The sequence below is a fragment of the Mustela nigripes genome, chromosome 4, assembly GCF_022355385.1.
Source record: "Mustela nigripes isolate SB6536 chromosome 4, MUSNIG.SB6536, whole genome shotgun sequence".
Taxonomy (NCBI): Eukaryota; Metazoa; Chordata; class Mammalia; order Carnivora; family Mustelidae; genus Mustela; species Mustela nigripes.
In genome coordinates this window covers 144,748,533-144,766,534 of record NC_081560.1, presented here as the reverse complement: position 1 = coordinate 144,766,534, position 18,002 = coordinate 144,748,533, and the positions used below count along the sequence as shown (strand labels likewise).

The following is an 18,002-nucleotide window of genomic DNA, read 5'->3' as shown; positions in this document are numbered from 1 at the left end:
AGATTGGGGCTCTGGGTCTTTCCTAGCCTTCAAGCCATTTTACAAGTGTGTAAATTGTAGAGAGCAATTAAAATAATTCTCATGTACAGATATTCAAATGATTCCTGTTACAGGTTCAGTTACGGTGCGTATGTGTGTGTGTGTGTGTATCTGTGTGTGTGTAAGAAGCCAGCTTGTGTGTGTGTGTGTCTGTGTAAGAAGCCAGCTTCACCTCCGCCCTTCCTTGCCAATGTTCCAGATGTGTGTCTGTTCTTCCGACTGGTTGTCACTTCTTTCTGGTTCCCTCATGACCAGTGAGCTAAAGAAAATCTTGAGCATATACTCATTTTATATCTGAATAAAAGTCACGATTTTCCTTTTTTTTTTTTTTTAAGTATCTTTTAACATTGCTGGGACCCCATTAGCAGAAAAGAAGTTTCTGTAAAAGTCAGACACCACCCCTGCGTCCCCCTCTCAGGGCCAGACACCGTCCGATGGAATTAATGACCTGTTCGTCGGTGGACGGAGAAAAGCTTCCACACTCGGTGTCCTCGGGTTGCAGGTTCGTGGGCCGGCGCTGCGAGTGGAGGACTTCAGTGTCCGGGTCTGTGAAATGGGCTCCTGAGCCCCTGGGGCTGGGAGCGGCGGCCCAGAGCCCAGCCCTCGCCCCCTACCGCTCTCCCGCGCCCCGGGGCGTGGGGGGGGAGGCGGCTGGAGAGGCGCCCAGGCTGGCACGCCTGCCCTCCGCCCCGCGGGGTCTCCGGAGGGGGCGGATCGCGCGAGCCGGAGAGCCCGGAGCCGCCCAGGAATCTTGGCTCGGGAGGCGAGCATTTCCTGCGGGCGGGTCGGCGCGGGCCCGGGGGCGCGGCGGCGGGGAGACGCTGCGCTGCGCTCGGCCGGCCGGCAGCATGCGGCCCCTGCTCTGCGCGCTGGCCGGGCTCGCTCTGCTCGGCGCTGCCGGTGAGTGGGGCCGGGGCCCGGGGTAGGGGGGCAGGGGTGGAACCGAGCCGGCGGGAGAGCAGAGAGTTGTAGAAGCGGGGATCGGCCCGGGAGGGAGGGTTGAAAAGAGACATGAGAGCCGACCGAAAGGTAGAGAATGAGTGGAGAGACTCGAGGCCCGAGGAGAGAGAGGAGGCAAGGATCGCAGGGTTAAGTCTGCAGGTTGGGCACACATCCCCCCAGCACCCCCGGGGCCAGCTGCCTCCGAGTGCCTACAGAGGCACCCAGGCCTGGGTTATGGGCACTGCCTTGGAGCGGAGTTCTGGCAGGCGAAGACCCAGACCTGACCCAGCATGGCCCGCGGGCAGGCAGACGGCCCCGGGAGAAGGGCCACGGCTTCACCTCCCCTCTGGCCCGAGAGGGCTCTGCGGTCTGGGTGAGCAGGTCAGTCCTCCTGCTTCCGGAGCTCTTCCCTGAGGGCCTGAGCTGCCTTGAGTGATAGGGGGCTGGGGAGCTTAGGGTGCAGGAGGGAGAGGCTCTCTGGTGCTCCACCCCTGTACCCGTCGGGTGGGCCTTGCCTGGCACCGTCAGCTCTCACCTTAGGTGAGGCCTAGATGGGGGGCTGGCGAGAGACTTCTTACAGCCAGATGCTCACGCACCACCCCAAGACCCTGCACATGGCTGGTACTTCACGGTTTACAAGCCACACTCCCATTTACCCAGACTCTCATTCATGCAGCCCTCAGCCAGCGGGGCTGGGGCTCCTCCCAGCAGTACCGGTGAGAGGAAGGCTCAGGTCTCCTGGCAGAGCCAAGCCAGAGGCCTCACCAGGCATCCAGGCCTCCTAACCACTCAGGGGGGCCCTTGCCCCCTATCAGGCTGCTCACCCATCAGCCCGGAGCCAGAGGATGTGAGTCACACAGGTGAAGTGCCCTGTGCTAGGACGGATGTCTCCTGTCCCTGTCCTTTCTGGGCACGGTCCTCTGTGGGAGTCAGCACCCAGGGGCAGGGTGGAGGCCAGTGCAGATCCTGGGCAGCCCCTGGCAGAGTTTCTTGGGTGAGGGAAGGTGCCTTCCCTCGGGGATACTGTCTCCTTCTCTGTGAGTTGGGGAAAATGGTAACCACCCTACAGAGGGGGCTGCAGGAACGGAACGAAAGAAGTCCCCAGCACAGAATTCAGCACATGTTGGCTCCCATTTTTGTCCCCTCGGCTTCACTGATCTCTCTGAGCCTCAGTTTTCCCACCTGTTAATTACGGAGGACCCACAGCCTCCTCCTGTGCAAAGAGTGGCTGGGACTGTGCTCAGCACAGAGGCCACGGTGCAGGACCTTCTCCCCCCTTTCCTCCCCCGGCCCCTCCTCCGGGAGCCCAGGGCACAAAGCCCAGTCTGTGCTCCCTGAGAGGGAGGAGCTGGCTGCCACCCACAAGTGGCGGACTTTCTGGGGCCTCCTTAGTCGTGGTCGGTATATACACTTCAATTTAAAACCCTTTTCAAACACGACTTCCTTTCTGATGATGCCCGCTCCTTGCTACAGATTTTTTTTAAAAGGGGGAAAGTATTAATGTAATCTCAACCTGAGTTCACACATTTTTGTGTGGAATCTTTCGGACTTTGGACAACTTACTATTGTTTCTCTTAACTTTTGATTATGAAATCCCTGGAGGTAAAGACAGGACAGAATGGTGAACCCCCATGTACCGACCGCCCCACTTCAGCAATATTGTTTCATGGACGGTCCTGTTTCCTTTGTCACTCGCATTCTCTCTCCTTCCTCCAGTAATTTTAAAGGAAATTCCAGGCATCATGTATTTTCATCCATAAAGATTTCCTCTTAAGTAATCTTTTAAATATTTCCTTGAGTAATCTTTTTCTCTAAGTTTTATTTATTTATTTATTTATTTTTAAAGTTTTATTTCTTTAAGTAATCTGTATACCTGTGTGGGGCTCAAACTCACAACCCCAAGATCGAGAGTCAGATGCTCTCCAAACCGACTCCATCAGGCGTCCCAAAGATAATCTTTTCATAAACATAACTGCAGTGCCATTATCACACCCTAAAAAATGGACGATAATTTCTTTTTTTTTTCCAAGATTTTATTTATTTATTTGACAGTGAGAAAGAGACATGGCAAGAGAGGGAACACAAGCAGGGTGAGTGAGAGAGGAGGAAGCAGGCTCCCTGCTGAGTAGAGAGCCCGATGTGGGGCTTGATCCCAGGACCCTGGGATCATGACCTGAGCTGAAGGCAGAGGCTTAATGACTGACCCACCCAGGCTCCCCGATATTTTCGTTTTTTAAAGATTTATTTATTTATTTGAGAGTGAGCAGGAGGGGGAGCAGAGGGAGAGGGAGAGATTCTCAAGCAGATGTGCACTGAGCATAGAGCCTGATGCAGGGCTCAATCCCGAGACCACGACCTAAACCGAAATTAAGCGTCAGACGCTCAACGGACTAAGCCACCCAAGTTCCCCTGGACAGTAATTTCTTATATCATCAAATATCTGATCCCTGCTTAAATGTCCCTAATTGTGTCATGTTGTTACATTTGGTTTTGTTTTATCCAAATAAGGTACACACATTGCTTTTGGCTGATATGTCAGTTAGTTTCTTTTAATAGGTAATTTCTCTTCCCCCCTCTTTTCCTCAAAATGTGTTTATGGAAACAACTGGGTTTTTTGTCCTATAAAGTTCTCCACATTAGATTTCAGCTGATTGTATCTGCCAGGGGTCCTCTAAATGTTCTTCTCTCCCCTGTATTATCTATAAAATGGTAGTTAGATCTAGAAACATCTGCTGTTATGCAAGAATATATTAAGACAGTTTATTGCTTTAACTTGCACTTCTTTGATTACTACTGAGGTTGGACTTTTTCTTTAAATGCATTGGTCATTTCTACAATTCTTGTGAATTGTCTTAGGCTTCTCAGTTGTGGTACTGGGGTTTTTCATATTGATCTGTAAAAACTCTTTATGTATTGATGGAAACAAATTGCTTGTTATACTTACAGAGCTCTTTTAAGGTTTCTGCTGAGTTCCTTTCTTGTTTTCCCATCAGAGGAATCTAAGGTCCTAGAGCCTGGCCCTTTCATTAATTGTCACCCATGCCTTGAGGCCCTTTGGGCATGCTCTCACTGTCCACCCCTGCCCCAAGCCCCCATGGCCATCTGTCCTCCATTGGAATTCTGCTTTCCGCTTTGAGCAAAAGAGGAAGATGCTGAAGGGCTGTTGTGAGAATCATAGCATTTCTTTTGACACAAATGGATATTGTGGGAGCAAACCACTCAAAGACAGTTCAGTCAGAGGCACGCATTTGGGCTCTGGTGGGGCCCCAAGGCACCTGCAAAGGGCCAGGTCCCCTTGGCCCCCTACCTGTCCAGCCCCTCAACTTGTAACTGTGTCCAAGTTTGTTTGCTCGCCGAATGACAGGCCAGTAAGTTGAGAGGCAAGAAGTTGGGGTAGGAAAGCGACTTTATTTGGAAAGCCAGCAAACCCAGGAGACAGTGGACTATCGATTGTCCCAGAGAACCACCTCTCTGAGCACCAGAGTCGAGCTTCTTTTATGTTAGGAACAGGGGGAAGTGGGAGGAGATTGGAGTCATAAGATGACTGATGTCTGTAGACACTGAAAAAGGTCATGTCGCGGCGCGTGGGTGGCTTGGTTTAATGTCTGACTCTTGATTTCGGCTCAGGTAGTGATCTCGGGGTCCTGGGGTTGAGCTCTGCCCTCAGCAGGGAGTCTGCCTGAGATTCTTTCTCTCATGCCCTCTGCCCCTCCCCACCAACTCTCTCCCTGTATCTAAAATAAATAAATAAATCTTACCCACCCTCCCCTCCCCAAAAAAAAAGAAAAAAAGGAAAGAAAAGAATAAGGAAAGGGGAAAAGGTCATGTAACTTCTTTGTCCCTGCTCAGTTGATATTTGTGTGTAAGAATCTGGTCATGTTGTTCCTGTAAATCTTAACATAGTCAACTCTGTATGCACTTCTGTACCTCCTCCAGTGAGATAGGTTTCGGGTAAGAAAGCAGTTTTTGTAAATCTCAGTTGTAGCAAAATTTCTTTAATGACTAACATTCCCACGTGCAGGGCAAAGCAGAAGTTTCAAAGCTGTAGGTCACAGCGGCAGAGAAATGGAAGCAATGTGGAGTCAGACATGCTCAGTTTCTCCCTGTTGCAGAGGAGGCAGCTGAGACCCCAAGATAGGAGGCCCTTAACTTACAAAAGCTCACATCACTGCACAGTATACTCACGTGCGCAGTATAGGCGGAATGAGGCAGGTAGGATACACATCCTGTGCCTCCTGCTTACTAGCTATGTAACTTCCAGCATGTTATTCAATCTCTTTGATCTTTGGTTTTCTAATCTGTAAGAAAGGGAGGTAAGAGTTCTAAGCTCTTGACAGAATCTGATGAGATACTGTACGTAAGCACTCAGCAGAAAGCTTGGTGCATCGTGAGCGATCACTAATCCATAGTAGCTTCCAGTGCAAAGTATGGTTCTGCCCGTTGTAAAGGTGAAGAAACAGAGTCCGGTGAGTGGGACTGGCTTCTAAGAGAGTGCAGAGAGGCAGGTCAGCACTGAGCCCTCTGTGTCCTTTTTGGAGAATTCCTCCCAAACGTCCCTTGGATCCTTGTAGAGGATCTTCATCTATTCCTAGAATAGATGCCTTTCCATTGTGAGAGCTGGTCAAAGTGATCCAGCAGAGCGCTGGCTGCATGTGGAGAGGCAGAGCCCTTGGGAATAAATTCTGGCCTTGCTCCATCTTCTGCTACCCTGGTGGATGCCCCCCAGGGCCTTTGCATGTCACTTGGCAATTGCAAGGCATCTTCAAGTGCACTATTTCCTTGAATCAGCACAGCAATCCTGCAAAGTAGACCTAACAGGGAAGATCCCTCACTCTCTGCAGGGGAGGCAAAGAGCCCTGTCAGTAAGCCCAGAGTTGGACTGCGTCTCTGACACCCAGCCTTGGTGCGCTTTTCAGAGTGTGCAGAGAGAGCTTTATTCTGGATGGCTTCTTAGACCTTCCCTGCCTTGTGGGCTTTTGCAGTTTACCTCTGAACTCATACATGAGGAAAAAAAAAAAAAAAACCTCTTGTAAAGTTCAGGGTGCCCTTTGGGGTAGTAGCCTAGCTTGCCTGCTGTAATCAGATACTAAATGTACTGGAATGACACTGATGTGCTCTCAGAGGGACCAGCAAGACTCAGATCCAAGGAGAACAGGAGGACATGTCTGTCCCCAAACCAAACCCAGACGTGCCTCAGAATCTGAGCTCTTTGTTGGGGGCTCGAGGTTCTCTCTCTCGACTTAGCCGGAGCAGTTGCACATTACTGGAGTTCTTCATGTAATTGTTTGCAAGTAGTATTCGGCTTAAAAAAAAAAAAAAAAAAAAGTTTAAAAACCACCAATGGTTTTAAGTGAATCATAAATTTTGATACAAATATTGATGTGGTAAATTTTATTATTCTATTACATTGAATGTGGCCAAATACAGTTAACCCCTGAGTGACAAACATTGCTGGTCAAAGCAGAGTATGTCTTCAATGACTCAGGAACCATCGCAATGTACAGGGTTGCCTCTGAGAAATTACGTGTCATCCCAGAAGTCATTTGAGTTGTACGTGATTTCTTAGTGTTTAAGTCCTAGACACAAAAGGTCTTCTATGCTGTATGTGGGAGAGGCCGTACTTCCCGCCTCAGAGGATGGGGACCCGGTGGCCATGCGTCTTTAACTGGCTGAGTGAGCCCAGCGCCTCGCGGGGCCTCTGGCCTCCGCCGCAGCCTGCTCTCACCAGAGCTCTGTGTTCTACCCATGGCCACCATCCAGGGTGCACATAGGCCCCGAGTGGGAGGCAAGCCAGGGAAAACAACCAGGCCTCCAAGAAGGTCCCTTTCCCAACTGGCCGGGGCAGGGCAGGCGGGAGCACAGGAAGGGAGGGAACACGGGGAACCACAGCTTGGCTGTTTAAGCAGGAACACCGCCACCCTGCAGCCTTCCCCGCTCTCGAGCAACCCAACAACCCCGTGAAGCAGGCATTACCCCGGGCCTTCCGTCTGAGGCGCTCAAAGACAGGGAACATCCAGCTCGTGACTTGTGGGAACTTCTGGTCCAAGAAAGAACTTGTCCTTGACTCACGCCCGTTCTGTCCTTGTAGCTAATTTATGAGGCTTCTCAGCAGACCCTGAAAGATAGAACCACAGCCTGAGTGAACTACAGGGGCAGGAGGGAGGGCCTTGGGCCTCCCCACCCCGGGTTAGGAAGGAGGCAGCAAAGGCTCCAGAGGAGAGGAGAGTTTCCCACAGGCCCACGCCAATTCCGGCCAGGCAGGGTGAGAACAGGGTCCCCTGGGGAGTTTTCAGCCCTCGCACAGTGAGGTCAGTGGTGGGGTGAGGGCCGGCATGGCCGAGGGAGCCGCAGCGGCGGCCTTGCGGTGAGGGCCCCGGCCCAGCTTTCTCTCACCGATGAGCTCACGGACACTTGTGCGGCGGGGCTCAGGCCTCAGCTCTGTCCAGATGTGAGGGATTAGTGCTGTGTGATGTGGAGAGCAACCTCGGCCAATCCTCCTCCCTGGAGGGGTTTTGGAGCCAAGTTAGACCTCATTGCCGACATGTAGAAAACAGGATGTTTCAGGCCAACGGAGGGGAGTGGACTCATGTTGTTCATGACTTACAGGCCTGGCAGAGCCTCACACTTGGCCAGCCAGGCCAGACTGTTTCCTCCCGGCCCGAGCTGGGTCTGGGAGAGGGCAGGCGAAGCTCCGGGGAGAGATGTGGCCAGGGGCCCGCGGGCAGAGCCTGTGGAGGGCGTCTGTGGACCCAGACCCCCAAGGCGCAGACCCCCTTTTCACGGACAGCCCTCCTTGTGGGTGAGAGCAGCTCCTCCAGCCCCTAGCAAGTCCCTCCTCTCTTGGCTGGGCTCCCCGGTTCTCCAGCTGAGACACATGAGTCAAGCTGCTGCGTCCCTTCATCGCGGCCGCCTCTAGCCCTGCTTCAGCCTCTCCAAGGCCCAGAACGGAGCACAACCCTCCAGGTGGGGTCCCTCAGGCCACCCTCGCCCTCATCCTGAACTTTCCCATCCACGCATGCAGCCCACGATGGCTTCTGCTTTTTGCTAACAACCCCATCAGACAACTGGCTTTTATTATGGAACATTTCAATCCAGATATACAAGAGTTGAGAGAGGAGTGGCGTGAACTCTCGTGTCCCCGTCACTCAGTTTCAACAGTTATCAATCTGGGCCAATCTTGTGTGGCCACCCATGTCTCCTCCCACTCCCAGGCTGGAGTATTTTGAAGTGACTCCAAGATATGCTAGGATTTCATCTCTAGAAACTTCTGTATAGATCTCTAAAAGACTCCTTTAAAAAAAAAAAAAAATCAGTGCTCACTCCAGCCACACATAGATGAAAAAAATAACCAAAGTACCATGTCATGTCCATCCCCCTCTCCAAAGTCAACAAGACCATTTGTCTTTTTGAAGAAGCTTTTTGAAATTTAGTGGAAGGAAATTATGAAAAGGAAACTAGAGAAACCAATTGATCTCCATAAAGGATGCTCAGAGCGGAAGCATGTTTGGTCTCTGCTCTTGGTTCACTCCCCTTCGTGGAAGATCTGGGATCCAGATAGAGTTGGAGCTGGAACATCTCAGGACGGGGGGTGGGGGGGTGGGGGGGGCGCTCTGGCAGAGCTCTGGGAGGCCAGCTTGCCGAGGTGGGGTCAGGAGAGGGCCAGGGGGCTTGGGGTCCAGTCATTTGCGGACCGTGTGACCTCGGGCAACTCATTCAACGTCCCAGAGTTACGCGTTCATCACCAGCAAAATGGCTCACCGTCGCTGTCCCTACCCTAAGAACGGCCAGTCTTCTGGGCGACTCTGTATGTCTCCTTGGGCAGCCCAGCCAACACCAGGGTCTTACAGTTACAACAGTTTTGCGCCTAGATAAAGTCCAATAACCCTTGCCCCCAGTCTGCCTCAGACGCCCACATCCATGACTGCAACCTTGGTGTTGTCACCCGGAAGCTGTTCCACTTCTCAGAGCTGAAACTGCAACGTCTGTCACCACTCATTCCTTCTGTTACTCCGTCATCCTACTAAGACAGTCCTGTCAGCTCCTCCATTTCTCTTAATTTATGGGCCTTCCTGTTGGCCTCCTTTCCTTCATTATCCAAGCTAGAGCTCATCCTCTTAACGCCTTGCTGGCAAAATCCTCAATCCTTTGCTCCCTTGATCTCCCCACATGATCTCTGCAGACCCCCGGGCTTCTGCTCCATCCAGCCCCCCCTGTCCTGGCCACTCTGTACCCAGGGCGGCTCTGGTCTTTCCAAATGTGCCCCTGGAGTGTGGGGTCCTTCGGCATGGGCTTCCTCCTCCTCCTCACCTCCTTTTGAAGCCCTCTCTGTGTTCGAGCCCCCTCCCCAGTGGCCTGCTGATAAAGTGGCTCTCAAAAACAAAGACAAAGACAAAAAGAAGTCATTTGCCGGTCACCGCGCCTCCCATTTTCACGGCTGTGTTTAATAGCCCCCTCACAGAATCCCCGAAAACTTCACAACTAGCTTCCTCTTTCATAAGTCAACATGAATTTCCAGCAGACCGTTCCCTTCTCACTTCACGGACTAAGGAGAAACGAACAGGTGAGAACTCAGTCTGCGTCTTGGCCCTTTGAGGAGAGGTCTGTCTGCCTTTACCACTTCTGCGGGCCCCCTCTCCGCCTCCAAGCGCCGCCCCCGCCGCCCCCACCACTGCTGGGCTCCCAGCCCGTCAGCTCCTCAGTGCTCCTGCCCTTCAGGCTATCAGCATGGTTGTTTCTTCAAAGAACAGTAACAGCAAGAAACATTCTGTACACCATGTTATCTGATCGCCCTTACTTCACAGAAAGGCTTCAGGAAAATGTTTCCCAGGATCCAGGTTTCTGCCCTTGGACCTCTCTTTCCCTCCTGGTCCTATAGCATCTAGACTTTGCTTTGCCTCCGCTGCTCTGTGAACAATGCCCCGGGTGGGATTTAGCAGTGATTTTCTCCTCACTCTGTCTTTCCATCCTTGCCTCGCTAGACTTCTCTGCTGCTTCAGCCCTGGCTAACCACCTCGTCCTCAGCGAAACTCTTCGCTTCGCTACGTTTTGGAGACAGTAGCCTCCTTCCAGAGTGTCAGGGTTCTCCAAGGTTCCAGCCAACTCTGATGCCCCATAGCCATCTTGGGGCCACTTACACTGAAACCTGAGCCCAGAAGCCGGTCCCTGAGACTTCCGGTGTGAGGGCTGGTTGGTGCCGGAAGAACCAAGGAGGAACTAACGTAAGGGAGAAAAGGGATGAACCAAGAGGTGAACAGGATGAACCTCAGGTTCTCCAGACTTGCTGTGTGGCACTGCCCATAGCGTTGCACCCCTCTGTGCTTCAGCTGGGGATCGTAACTGGGTTGTTGTGAAGTTTGGTTGAGTTCGCACATTGGTGTAGTGTACTATGCGGTCCATGGTAACTACTCATCAAATGTTCGATGTGACTGACTAGTCACCAATGTCAAGGCGATGGCTAAAATATCTCCTCATCCTCTCTATTCCTACTGCCCTGCCTCACTTCCACACTTCCCACACTGACTACTGCAATAACTCTCTGCCTTCAAAGACAAATCCCTCCAATCCATTCTCTGTATTTACAAAATTCATATATGACCGTGTGACTCTTCGGTTGAAATAAACCCCAAATAAGCATCATGGTTTGTTTATTGGGGCATCTGGCTTTGTGTCCATGCTCCTCCTCCTCCTCCTCCCGTTCAACTTGTACTTTCCAGCCACTCCAGCCCCGTGAGGGTTTGGGCATGAAACTGCCATTTTATGCCTTTCTCTCTTTGCACGTGCCATTCTGTCTGGCTGGGACCTTTCCTCCCTTCCTTACCTTACAGAGTTCAGGCAACACCTCCTTCAAGAAGCCCACCTGGGCATGGGAGGGGACCAGGGCCATAGAGACAAGTGAGTGATTGGGGCACCCCATCCTCATACCCTGACCCACACTCGGGCTTCCTTTGCACCTTTTTGTGACTGTTTTCAGGACCCACCTCATGGAGCCCAGTGCTTGGCGGAGGTCTCTGGTGTTCTAGGATATGGTGACGAGGCTTGTTTTCCCACAGCTGCTGAGCCCTTTGTGCCCTCCCGTGGAGAACCGGCCTGGAACACAGGGTGTGACAGACACATGGCTGTCCACGACCGTTTAGACGTCATAGAGGAGGTAACCAGGGTGGTTTGGGAGGACAGGCAGTTTCGGGACCACCTACCAGACTGGTAGCTTTCTAGGGCTCAGGAGAATCTTGTTTTGGAAAATGGGGGAAATCCAGGCCAGTCCTGCTCCCTGGCCTCCATGTGAAGCATCTCCCTCCTTCCCTGGGCTGTTAGGCTCACCAGCCCTTTACAGACCCCGCCCCCCCACGGGCCTTGCTTCCACCCAGCTCGAGATCATGTCCTTACACAATGAGCGGGTGGACATTCAGTCACCGTGTTTTGTCACTCAGCCATGGTCTGTAACACCGGGTCCATGGCTTGTGTGGGAAAAGATCTACACTTTATTTTCACAAACCTTTAACTGAAATTTAGCATTCCATTCATTATAAGTACAGACAACAAACTGTAAATGTATTTACCAGTACAGTGACTTTGTTCTCAATAGAAATCACAGATAATTTTATCCCAGTATAGTTGTGAATATATCAACCTATTTATTATTCATCCTAGACTGTATGTCAAAATTACAGTAGTTGCTAGACCTGATGTTAGATTATGTTATTTCATGAGTTAATAAATACATACATTTTTACATCAAAGATTTAACTTTTAGTACTTAAGTACTTTTAGTACTTAACTTTAATGCAATTGATGTCCTAGGAAATCCTACATGCTTTATTTTTTTCAATTGAAGTGTTATTCTGAGAAGGGGTCTGTAGGTTTCACCAGACTGCTAAGGGGGTTCATTCAGGAAGAAGTTAGGATGCCTGACTAAAGAACGTTTCAAATCCCAAACCTGTCATTTGGCAGAATGGCCACCAGATGGCAGGGCGACAAAAAGAATGTGCTCTCCGCGTCAAGTCCAGAAAGGGAAAAGAGAATCCCAGGGTTGCTCTGCGCCACACCTGTGTGATTGAGTGTATCGACTCCTGCCAAGGCCAGGAGCCGCCTTAGAGAGTGAAGCCCTGGGATTCTAACATCTGGGGAACTGAGAGGCCACCAGGGCCAGAGCCTGAACAAGGAAGACTTAGGTCCCCCAGCACTCAGTTCTCTCCCCGCTGCGCCCCATTGGGCTGCCAGGTGTCTCTGAGGATGTGGCCAAAGAAGCAAGACTTGGCACCACTCTTGTGCTCCCTGCACGCCCTGCTGCCATCTCTCTTGTTCTAGACGGTGGAGAAGACGGTGGAGCACCTGGAGACGGAACTGAAAAGCTTGCTGGGCCAGCTGGAGGTGCTGGCCTGGAACCTTCCCCCAGGGCCCTCTGGCCCCACCCCCGACCTCCTCGGAGATGGTGAGCAGCTGGGGCAGCAGAGGACAGCTTGGGCTGGGGATGTGGCCTGGACAAACCAGGAGAGGGCTTGGCGCCTTCTGAGCGGAGTGGGGAGGCATCCCCTAACTCTCCCTGCCTGTTCTCTGCCCTCCGTCCTGCCTGGGGGCATTGCAGCCTGGCACCTTGGTCAGGGCTTTTGGGAGAGCTGGCGCAGTTCACGTGGGGCCCACGGAGCACTGTCCTGGACGCAGAGTTCCTGCCTCCCCACCCCCCGGGCCATTCGCCGGGCTCAAAGCTCCTGCACCCCTCTCAGGTCCCTTGCAAAGACCCATCCTGGGTCACCACAAACCCCTCCGATGGGGTGTCAGAGGGGGCTGCCACCTGCTCCCTCCCCATGCCCTGTGTTCCTGGCACAAGAGTTCTGGGGACTGGGAAGGGAGGGGAGGGGAGGGGAGGGCAGGAGGCCTGCCGCACTCCTGAGCTGCCCCCTCTCTTTCAGATGGCTTTGGAGCCCCCGAGCCTGAGCTGCCCAGCAGCTGGAAGTGACACACATGTGGCAGCTCTCCTCTGAGTACAGAGCTGTACCTTCTGGCCTGCCTTCATCAGCTCGGTGCAAAATAAAAGCTCCTCCCTTGGTCTCCCCTGTGTCTGCTGACAGTGACCCCTATAGCCATGATGCCTTCTCCATCTACTCCCAGGCCCTGGGGCCCATGTCCTCCTGCGGGCTCAGACCAGGGAGACCTCAGGCGGTCAGTGCTCCTGCCCTCCTTACTTATAGGGGCAGACAGGGCAGGAATTGGTTCAAAGATGAAGCACCTGAAGCCCAGAATAGCGCAGGGGCCCTCCGAGCAGCCTCCCTACTCAAAACAGGAGCAGTGAGATCACCTGGGAGCCTGTCAGAAATGCAGGACTGGGGACCCAGCCAGACCTCCCGCATCAGAATCTACATGTCCGCGAAAGATCCCCAGAGGATATGTGTGCAAATTTGTGTGCGATTTTTAAGTTGTCTACTGAGGTAAAATGCACACAACATAAATTTCAAAATTTTAATCATTTTTGAATTGTACAAATTCAGTGGCTTCACGTGGCTGTACGCTAATTCCAGAACACTTTCATCATCCCCCAAAGAAACCCTGTACCTGTACGCAGTCACTTCCCATTCCTCCTCCCACCATCCCTCGGAAGCCACTAATATTTCTCTCTCTATGGACTTGCCTATTCTGGACATTTCATATAAATGGAATCATTCAACGTGCAGCATTTGTGTCCAAGTTTTTTCCCAGTGAGCACCGTGTTTTCAGGTCTCATCCAGACTGTAGTGTGTATCAGTACTCCGTTCCCTCTGATCACTGAGTAACACCCCATCGTATGGATGCCCCACTCTTACTCATGCATCAGTTGATGGACATCTGGATTGTTTGCACGTTCTGGCTATTATGAATAATGCTATGAACATTTATGTACAAATTTTTGCATAGGCGCTTTCATTTCTCTTGGGTCTCTGACTAAGGATGGAATTGCTGAGTCAAATAGTGACTCTTTGTTTAAATTTCTAAAGAACCACCAAACGGCTTTTGCACAGCGGCTGTACCATTTTTCACTCCCACTAACAGTGTGTATATAAAGGTTTCAATTTTTCCGCATCTTCACCATCTTTTTTATTATAACCATCATACTAGGTGTGAAGTGGTAGCTCATCGTGGTTTTAAGTGGCATTTGCCTAAGGAGGAGGAGCGGTGTTTCTTGTGTTTCTTGGCCATTTGTCTTTTTTAGAGAAATGTCTACTCAAGTCCTTTGCCCATTTTTAAAAATTGCATTCTTCCTGTCGCTGAGTGGTAAGAGTTCTATATGTATTGTGGATATTTAGGTTTTATCAGATACATGATTTACAAATATTTTCTCATTCTGTAGGTTGTCTTTTTACTTTATTGAGTATCCCCTGAAATATGAAAGTTGTAATTTTGATGAAGTCCAATTTATTTTTTTGTTGTTGCTTATGCTTTTGGTGTCATATCTAAGACTCCATTTGTCAAATCCAAGGTCATGAATATTTTTCTTCAAAGATTTTACAGCGTTAGCTGTTCCATTTAGTTCTTTGATCTGTGTTGAATTACTTTTTGTATATGGTGTGAGGTGGGGTTCCAACTTCAATCTTAGGCTCATGGATATTCAGTTGTCCCTGCATAATTTGTTGAAGGGAATATTCCTTCGCCATGAAATGGTTCTGGCACCCTTGTCAAACATCAATTAAGCACAGATGTTTAGGTTTCTCAATTCTATCCTATCCATATGTCTGTCTTTATGCCAGCATCACAGTTTGAATTACTATAGCTTTGTATTGTGGCTTAAGTTTTGAAATTAAGAAATGTGAGATTCCTGACTTTGTTTTTCTTTTCCAAAACTTTTTTTTGTCTATTTGGAGACCAGTCCCTTGCAATTCCATATGCATTTTAGGACCAGCTTGTCCAAGTCTGCAAAAAGGTAGCTAGAATTTTTATAGATATTAAATTGAATTTGTAGATCAGTTTGCAGAGTATATGCCATGTCAATAACACTGAGTCTTCTAATCCGTCAGCACAGGCTGTTTTGTATTTTCTTTCAGTGTACAAGTCTTATACAAACTTAAATTTATCCTTAAATATTTTATTCTTTTTGATATTATTATAAACAGGATCTTTTAAAAATATTTTATTTATTTATTTGAGAGAGAAAGAGAGCATAAGCAGGGGTGAGGGGGGAAAGGGGAGAGGGAGAAGCAGACTCCCCACTGAGTAGGGAACCTAATATGGGGCTTGATCCCAGGACCCTGTGATCCTGACCTGAGCCCAAGGCAGACACTTAACCGACTGAGCCACCCAGGTGCCCTATAAGTAGAATCTTAATTTCACTTTCAGATTGTTCACTGCTAATATATAGAAACACAACTGATTTTTTTATTTTGATCGTGTATCCTATATCCTGCAACTCTGCCAAATTCATTTATTAGCTCTACTAAGTTTTGTGTGGATAGGATTTATAATTTTCTACATAAGGTCTTGTCATCTGTGAACAAAAGTTTTACTTCCAATCTGGATGCTTTTTCCTTTTCTTGTCTAATTGCTCTGGCTAAAGTTTTCAAAACAATGTTGAGTAGTAGTGGCAAGAGCAAACATCTTTGTCGGATTTCTGATCGTAGGCGAAAGCTTTTACTTTTTGGCTCCTTAATTCCATTATTGCCATATTTTGTGTGAGGCAGATGGTTTCAACTGTACCATTTTGATTTCCTTCTCAGTTCTTTTACTGTTTTAGTTATCTCTTGGGATTAAATAAACATCTTAATTTTTAAAAATATTTTATTTATTTATTTACTTACTTATTTATTTACAGAGCAAGCATGAGCAGAGGGAGGGGCAGAGAATCTTAAGCAGACTCTGCATTAAGCATGGAGCCTGACATAGGGCTCAATCCCATGACCCTGAGATCATGACCTGAGCCAAAGTCAGGAGTTGGATGTTTAACTGACTGAGCCACCCAGTTGTCCCGAACATATTAATTTAAAATAATCCATTATGAATTAATATCAAATTTCAAGACTATATAGCAACTTTGCTCCTACATAGCTCTACCACCTTCCTTTATGTTGTTGTTATCGGAAATTACATCTTAGGGGCGCCTGGGTGGCTCAGGGGGTTAAAGCCTCTGCCTTCGGCTCAGGTCATGATCCCAGGGTCCTGGGATCAAGCCCCACATCAAGCTCTCTGCTCAGCAGGGGAGCCTGCTTCCCCCTCTCTCTCTGCCTGCCTCTCTGCCTGCTTGTAATCTCTGTCTGTGAAATAAATAAGTAAAATCTTAAAAAAAAAAAAAGAAATTACATCTTATACATTTTGTGCCCAGCAACAGTTATAATTATTGTTTGGTGTTGTCTTTAATTACTGTTTTGTGTTGTCCTCTATGTTGTCATACAGGAAAAAATAAAAGAGCTACAAATCAAAAAAATATATTAATATTAATGTTTATGTTTACATATATAGTTACCTCTACCCACGTCTTTTCTTTCTTCATATGGATTTGAGTTACTGCTGGGTATCTTTCATTTCAGCTTGAAGGACTTTCTTTAGTGTTTCGTATAGGACAGATCTACTAGTAGCAAACCATTTACCTTTTTTATCCAGGAAAGTCCTCATGTCTCCTTCATCTTTCCAGAATCTTTTGCCGGATGTAGGATTCTGATTGACACTATTTTTTTTCTTTCAGCAAAACGAATATGTCATCCCACTGCCTTCTGTCCTGTGTGGTTTCTGACAAGAAGTCAGAATGTTAATTTTATTGAAGAATCTTTCTATGTGACAAGTTAGTTCTCCGTTGGTTTTAGAATTCTTTGTCTTTTGACAATTGATTCATGGATGTGTAGATTAATTTCTTCCATAAAATTTTAAGTTTTCAGCCATTGTTCCTGGCTGAACACAAAAGCAGAAATATTTCTGCTTTCTCTCTTCCCCCTGACTCCCATTACATGCATGTTGGCACACTTGATGGTGTCTCACAGGTCTCTTAGGTTCTGTTAAGTTAGCTTCATTGTTTTCCTTTTGCTTTTCAGATTGGGAAATCTCAACTGGTCTATCTTGAAGTTTGTTGATGTTTTCTGCCTTCTCCAATTTCCTCTTAAACCCCTCTAGTGAATTTTTCATTTTACCTTTCAACTCCAGAATTTTTTATCTGGTTCCTTTTTATAATAACAGAAATTTTATCTCTTCTGTTCTTATAGATTTCATTTCTTTTGTGGAATTACAAAAAGGAGCTAAATGGAAATTTGAATTTTAAAGACAGTTAATTTAAAAAGTCTTCATTTGGTAAGCACAATATCTGGGTTTTCCTGTTTCTGTTCATAGATTTTTTTGTGTTCCTGTGTATGAGTCATACTTTCTTGTTTGCATACCTCATATTTTTTTTTTAAGTCCTCTGAGCTCATTTTTTTTTAAAATTTAAAAAATTTTTTACTAACATATAACGTAGTGTTAGCCCCAGGGGGACAGGTCTGTGGGTTTCCAGGTTTACACACTTCACAGCACTCACCATAGCACATACTCTCCCCAGTGTCCATAACCCCACCACCCTCTCCCTAACACCCTCCCCCCAGCAACCCTCAGTTTGTTTTGTGAGATTAGGAGTCTCTTATGGTTTGTCTCCCTCCCAATCCTATCTTGTTTCATTTATTCTTTTCCTACCCCCAAACCCCCCACGTTGCATCTCCCCCTCCTCATATCAGGGAGATCATATGATAGTTGTGTTTCTCCGATTGACTTATTTCATTAAGCATAATACCCTCTAGTTCCATCCACGTCGTCACAAATGGCAAGATTTCATTTCTTTTGATGGCTGCATAGTATTCCATTGTGTATATGTACCACATCTTCTTTATCCATTCATCTGTTGATGGGCATCTTGGTTCTTTCCATAGTTTGGCTATTGTGGACATTGTTGCTATAAACATTCGGGTGCACGTGCCCCTTCAGATCACTACATTTGTATCTTTAGGGTAAATGCCCAATAGTGCGATTGCTGGGTTGTAGGGTAGCTCTATTTTCAACTTTTTGAGGAACCTCCATGCTGTTTTCCAGAGTGGTTGAACCAGCTT

General features: G+C 48.6%; 1 protein-coding gene and 1 long non-coding RNA gene across 2 annotated transcripts; one reads left to right on the top strand and one right to left on the bottom strand.

Moving 5' to 3' along the window:
- The first annotated feature begins 458 nt into the window (after positions 1 to 458).
- On the top strand, positions 459 to 13,645 carry PLAC9 (placenta associated 9). The gene is made up of 4 exons (XM_059397908.1): positions 459 to 939; positions 11,031 to 11,128; positions 12,286 to 12,409; positions 12,888 to 13,645. The coding sequence occupies exons 1-4, from the start codon at positions 474 to 476 to the stop codon at positions 12,932 to 12,934; spliced, it is 735 nt and encodes a 244-aa protein (XP_059253891.1). The 5' UTR covers positions 459 to 473; the 3' UTR covers positions 12,935 to 13,645.
- On the bottom strand, positions 4,278 to 8,047 carry LOC132015258 (uncharacterized). Its single transcript, XR_009403606.1, has 3 exons — positions 7,375 to 8,047; positions 6,955 to 7,096; positions 4,278 to 6,283 (listed from the first exon to the last, which is right to left on the bottom strand). It is a non-coding gene; the product is annotated as an uncharacterized LOC132015258 (long non-coding RNA).
- Positions 13,646 to 18,002: the final 4,357 nt, after the last annotated feature.

Bases quoted from the DNA above. Each gene is read 5' to 3' on its own strand.
- PLAC9 (XM_059397908.1), top strand. From the start codon at position 474: ATGGAATTAATGACCTGTTCGTCGGTGGACGGAGAAAAGCTTCCACAC. The intron at 940-11,030 runs GTGAGTGGGGCC...GTTTTCCCACAG, and splicing joins CGCTCTGCTCGGCGCTGCCG to CTGCTGAGCCCTTTGTGCCC. The intron at 12,410-12,887 runs GTGAGCAGCTGG...CCTCTCTTTCAG, and splicing joins CCCCGACCTCCTCGGAGATG to ATGGCTTTGGAGCCCCCGAG.